At 44.5% G+C, this 6,000-nt stretch overlaps 1 protein-coding gene across 1 annotated transcript in view; it reads left to right on the top strand.

Annotated features, from left to right (window-relative positions):
- The window catches only part of SIPA1L1 (signal induced proliferation associated 1 like 1), a 409,883-nt gene that overhangs the window by 399,873 nt on the left and 4,010 nt on the right, over window positions 1–6,000 (top strand). Inside the window, exons 23-24 of the mRNA XM_004371003.2 lie at window positions 2,243–2,389; window positions 3,922–4,036. Of these exons, the coding sequence (XP_004371060.1) occupies window positions 2,243–2,389; window positions 3,922–4,036 (262 nt within the window). The remainder of the gene's footprint in view (window positions 1–2,242; window positions 2,390–3,921; window positions 4,037–6,000) is intronic.

Below are 6,000 nucleotides of genomic sequence, written 5' to 3' on the forward strand. Positions count from 1 at the left end.
CTGCCCTTTTTCTTCTATGAATTCTACAGTTGTTGTATCTCTCTTTATCCATGTATACCTACAGGCCCATCCAACCTGATCATTCCTTTCCTTCCCCTTCTTCTTTGGAACAGTATTTCCTCCAAATCTTCCTCCTACTTGCTCAGTTTGCTTTCTCCCTGCATCGTTCTTGAGTTCTCAACCCACTCTCATGAATATTCCTTCCAACATCTCCACAGACCCATTCTCGCCTGCTCACCATGGCAGACATCACTCAAGGCTCACGCCATCTTCCCCCACCCTCTCCCTTCAACTTCCTGCAGCTTTAATCTGGTTTCTCTTTGCCCCAGGAGGTCGCCCCCAGTGAACCAAAGTTGACACATGAAATGACTACATTTGCCACCTAGACTCTGGAAAGAACCTTCCGCTAGTAACTTTTATGCCCCTTAACTTTTCTCTCCTTCTCCCCCCACGTTGAGGCCAGTCTCCTGATTTCCATCACTCCTACTATTCCTGCCTACCTGAAATGCTTTTCTCACTTTCTTGCACTTTTTCTTTTACCTTTGCAACAATAAAACTAGAGCATTTGTGAGGGCCTATACACATCATGTGCTAGGCCCTGTCCAAGGGAGACCCTGCCTTTTAGGAGCTAACATTCTGAGTGATGCCAGGAAACCTACCTCCCACGACTATTATCAGGCTGTGGAAAAGGAAGGGAACTAGGAAGCAACTCTCTGAGCTCCTTCCTGTCATCTCTTGCTTCACTGAAAGACAGGCAGCAGCTGTGGTGATGTTGGGCTCACTCCCTTTGCCCATGCCTCATTTGCTGTGAATATGTGTATGTGGGGGATGAGGTGGGTGACTTCTGCTTTCCCTATGTGGGAATTTGGGCCCCAGAGATAAAAGGGCAGAAGGGTTTTGAGTGGCACACAAAATTGCTTGTTCCACCTACTGGCCCTTGATGAGAGCAAGTCTAAATAGAGCTGAGCATTTAATATCTTGCAGTATTTGTTGCTTTCCATTTACTCATAATTTTGCTAATTTTAAGCACATTAATAACTAGCAGCTGCACTTCAAAGCAGTTCTTTACATAATTTGAAAGGGAAAACAAGTACTAAATATATACTGATTTACCAGGCCATCATAATTGACGAAACTTTTTTAACTCCTTGTGAAAAGGTATTTCTGGAGTTGCTTACTGGTTTTAACAGAGTTTCGCTTTTAGCTCCGTGTTTGCATGGGTTTTAATGTTGCAGTCACATTCTGAGGGCCGCTCCTTCTCGCGGAATTGCGTACTGCCCTTGTTTCCGACTTGCTGAGGGAATTTGCATTTCATGAGCTACAATTTCCCTGGCCCCTCCAGCCCTCCGTTTCTGTTCTTCGCCTACTTGTACTTGAGCAGTCACAGTGTGCCCTCAGATGGCACAGAGTGGCTAATTGTGCCCTAGACTCAGCAAAGGTTAGTTGTTAAGATGTCAGTTTTTATGATGGTTTAATACTTCTCTTCAACAAATTGTCACTTAGAAGGGGCTTGAGATGTTGGACTGCTGTATTCCAAAACTGATTGACAGAGTTGCTACCATGATGGCCCTGTGTCCTTTGGAAGGAGAGTAATGCCAGTACGAATCCTAAGAACACCGTCACGGGTTAACTCTGTGTGGGTAACGTGGCCCTCTCCCTCACATTACCTGATTTGATTCTCACAAGCACCCTGGACACAGGGCAGACGTGGGCCGGGGATGCTTCTCTCCCTAGGCAGTCCCAAGCATGAGGGAGGGTGGATCAGATCCAAGGCCCCAGTGCACGGTGGGCTTGAGGGGCCATCTGGCTCCAGGTAAAAATAAGCCCCATGATCCCCTTGAACAGGTATGAACAAGTTTGTCTGGCCTGGGTCCAGCACCCAGCTCCCTGTTGAACTAGGCCTCCCCTTCCCAATCTGAGTCCCTGGACTCTGAGAGGAAAAGTGGGACACTGGATCCGCCCTGGGCCGCATGGCAGACAAACAGCAGAGCTTTCACAAGGGCAGACAGACTGCTCGATGTAAAACTAACTTTTCCGTTACTCACACTACTGGCAGAGATGGTGGGAGGAAACCATTTCTATTTCAGATCAGCTTTAGCATGGCCACCACTGGCCTGCTTGCCTGGAAACGGACTCCAGTTAACAGATAGTTTATATCCACTGTGCTAACAGAAATGGGCACTTTCTTGAGTGGTTCTCCTGTGGGCTCAGGAAGTATCTGATTCCCCATCCCTTCCTTCAGGAGAGTTCTCAGCTTCAGACAGCTCCCTCACTGACATCCAGGAGACCCAAAGGCAGCCCATGCCCGACCCCGGCCTGATGCCCTTGCCTGATGCTGCTGCAGATTTGGATTGGTCCAACTTGGTGGATGCTGCCAAAGCCTACGAGGGTGAGTCCACTGAAGATCCAAACAGGAGCCCGCGGGTGTCAGACTGACAAGTGCTGGTGATGTAGGCATTCGGGTCAAGTCTCTGTTCACTCTGCTGCTTTGCACGCTCTGACACAAATGCACTTCACTGGCACAACCTGAAGTCAGTTGAACTAACATTTACTGAGCACTCAAGAGGGGCCAGGCCCTAGGCTGGGCACTTACACACACATTTTACCTAATCAGATGGAACCTGGTGTCTCCTCTAAATAGGGATTCATAACGTGGACACTTTGCCTCTTCCATGCATGGGAACAGCGAGGGGTAGAGGCATCCCAGCTGTCATTTTACTGAAAAGAACATATATCCGGAGAGACTTTCATCGTGTTATAAAGACATTGCTAAACACACAGCTATGTTAGGATGTTGACCTGCTTGGCTGTGCCCCAGCCCCAACAGATAGATGTTGGCTGCCTCATGTGCCCTTCTCATTCATCTCTGCTATGGATAGTAGCACGCCTTCTGTCTGCACCATTCCTTTCCCAACCCACTGGCTGTGTGCATGCTTTAGGCTGCTGGTTCTTAAATGCAGATCCTCAGACTGGTGCTGATCTGGTCTGCTGAAATATAAAGAACTAAAAATAATACTCTGTGTGTGTGTGTGTGTGTGTTTGTTGACATAAGGTTGTCAACTGTCCTTTTTTGTCTAAAGACTGACTTTAAGATAATTACTCCAGAGTTTTTTGGTGCTAAGAAGTTCTTGGTAAAATTATAATAATAGCAAATGATTGGTTTTTGGATTTTTTGGTTTGTTTTTTTACTGCTATTACTTGGGAAAAGTGAAAGTTACTGTTTAACCAAGCTGCAATTTTGGAGGGAAATTTACTAGGACACAAAATTCAGAAGTCAGGCAATCATGGAGAAGTCTACAACCAAATCCCACTGGCTCCTTAGTGTTCATTTAGCTGGTGGCAATTCCCCAGGACTGATTTGATTGGACCTTCCAATCCGTTGTTCACTCTCCTTCATACAAAATGGTAGAAGTTTTGCTTTTTTAATGAGAAATTTTTTTTTCTTGCATCGAATTTTAAATTGGTACATTTTGAAACACAGGTGGCATGGACTTAGGTTACAGTCCACGACGGTGTCCAGGCATCTTGTGAAAAACATACTTCAGAAGTCTCAAGAAGCTAATACTAACTCTTTAATTCATTTTACGTTATCGCTAAGTGGAAAGCTTTAGTCCAGAAATTTGGCTCAAGGCCTGTTTCCAGGGAATCGCCTTGCAGAATGCCACTTCAATGAGCAAGGGGAAAGGAAGACTAGAAATTGATTCATGACAGCTACTTCTAAAAGGGAAGTTACAGTGTTACCACTGTCTTGTGGCTAAAACAACAGTATGTTTTCCTTTGAGGGGTAGAGAATAGGTTTCCATGCATCTCTGTGCATTGATTTGGATTTGACTGTCCATGTAGGCCACTCATTGACTTTTGATAGATAGGACCCAGGGATATAGTTCTAAAATACTGAATGCTTTCTTATCTCTTCTCCAGTCCAGAGAGCCTCGTTGTTTGCTGCTAGTGATGAAAACCATTGCCCCTTGAGTGCCGCATCCAACAGCGATCAGCTTGAGGACCAGGCTCTGGCCCAGATGAAGTCTTACAGCAGGTTGGTCACCCAGTGGCGAGGGTCACCATCCTGCAGCACGCGTCATACTCAGTAGTAACAGCAGATGTGGGGAAGAGACGGTGGAGACCACACGGATTAGCTGCATGAAGCTCATCACCACAGTGCCAGCCATTTCACACTGTAGTGTAATGAAATACTGTAAACACAATTAAACTCTTCTTGATGACATAAGGCCATAATTATGAATATTCATTATTATTTAGTGTCATAATACGTTTATGCCCAAGGGGCTTACTAGGTGCGAGAAATCATTTGCCCTAAAGATCCCCAGGCCCTAGGGCTTGTTTAGTCTGCTGTTTCTGGCTCTCCTCCAGCTGTCAGTTGGTGGGCATGCTTCTTAATGTGCCTGTGTCTTAGCAGCTCCCACTTGGCTGCTTCGGAGCTGTGATGTTAGAAAGCTGGATCACCAGGATAGTTAGGAACATGTGTAAAGTAAGAAGTCAATAAGCAATAACTGAGGCTCAGAGGGTTTTCTCAGGAGCCAAGAGCATGGACTTTTTGACTTAACTGTGCAGAGGCTAACTTTTCTACTTTCCTCTCCATTTCCAGTGATGAGCTTGGTGCATGTGTGATAGTCCTGTGTAGTAAAGTATCCCAGCGGTCAGCCACGGACACTTAGTGAGCAGTCACTGATACAGAACGCTATCATTTCATCCATTTACAATCGCTTTCCTTAAGCCCTTTTGAAGATGGATAAGAATCCAGGTATCTGTGAAATTTGGTCAGAGATGGACAGCAACAGGAAAAGTGAGGTTGATATATATTGTACAAATATACCATGAAGACTTCTGTTTGAAAACTTCTCTGAGCAAGTCTGCAAGAAAGTGCTCTTAGCGGTGTAACAGACAGGTGTTGCCTACGCTCTTCTTTTTGGGACAGCTGGGGTGAAAAGAGCTGTGGTTAGTTGGGCTATGGAGAACTTTTTAAAACAATGGCAGAATCAGGAGACAGCGCAGAATGTGCCTTCTTAGGATGAGGCATCTAACAAAGAGAAGGCCGAGTGAGCAAAGACTGTAATCCAGAGGAAGGATTATTGACGGTTCTGAAATCTTTGTAGAATCATAAGGGTGATGATCTGCTCTTTAATTTGTTCAGTACAGACAGAACAAGTGCAAATGGATTTAAATATCTATGTTTTTATAAAAGCATTTGCACACACAGAATTCATTTTGAAGAATCTCTAGAAGTCAAGATAAGCTACTGAGAGTTTCCTCGATCTTGACAACTTAAAATGACTTGATTCGGCCCTGCCAGGAGCTAGGACAGTGGACTGGATGGCCTTGTTTGTGAAGGACACCCCACTATCCCATCCCTACCTTCTGACTCATTGTTTCTGTTACACAAATCAACACCACTCCTGTTCTACCACATCTTTGCTCTTCAACCCGTCCAGGCTGTGACCAACTTATTGCAGTATGTGGAGTGACCCTCGTTTACAGAAGGTTGTAGATTGCAGCTGGCCACTTCCTTTTTAAAATCCATTCATTGTCAGCTTTTAATCGGTTATCCTTTCTTACAAGTTTGGAGGTCATAATCATTCCATTTTGTGTGCAGTCTTGTTATACTCTCTGTCACTGTGAGTTTTGCCTTTTGGGCCTGTTGTAGATCCAGAATTTACAAAAGACATCAACACAGTTCATTTTAGGTGAGGAATTCTTACTTGAACTTTGATTTGTGCATGTGTGTGGTAAATATATGTGTCACGAAACATTTGTGATTTCAACATACTTCACATTACAATTCAGTGACACTGAGCTTTGTGGGTTTTTTTTGTTTTTTTTTTTTTAATTGTACTTCAGGTGAAGGCTTACAGAACAAATAGTTTCTCATGAAACAGAAGTACACGTTGTTTTATGACATTGGTTAACAACCCCACAACATATCAACCCTCTAACTTCTCAACCTTTTTTTTTTTGGTGAAAATACACATAGCCAAAGATACA

Source organism: Trichechus manatus, unplaced genomic scaffold, assembly GCF_000243295.1.
Source record: "Trichechus manatus latirostris isolate Lorelei unplaced genomic scaffold, TriManLat1.0 scaffold00010, whole genome shotgun sequence".
Lineage (NCBI taxonomy): Eukaryota > Metazoa > Chordata > Mammalia > Sirenia > Trichechidae > Trichechus > Trichechus manatus.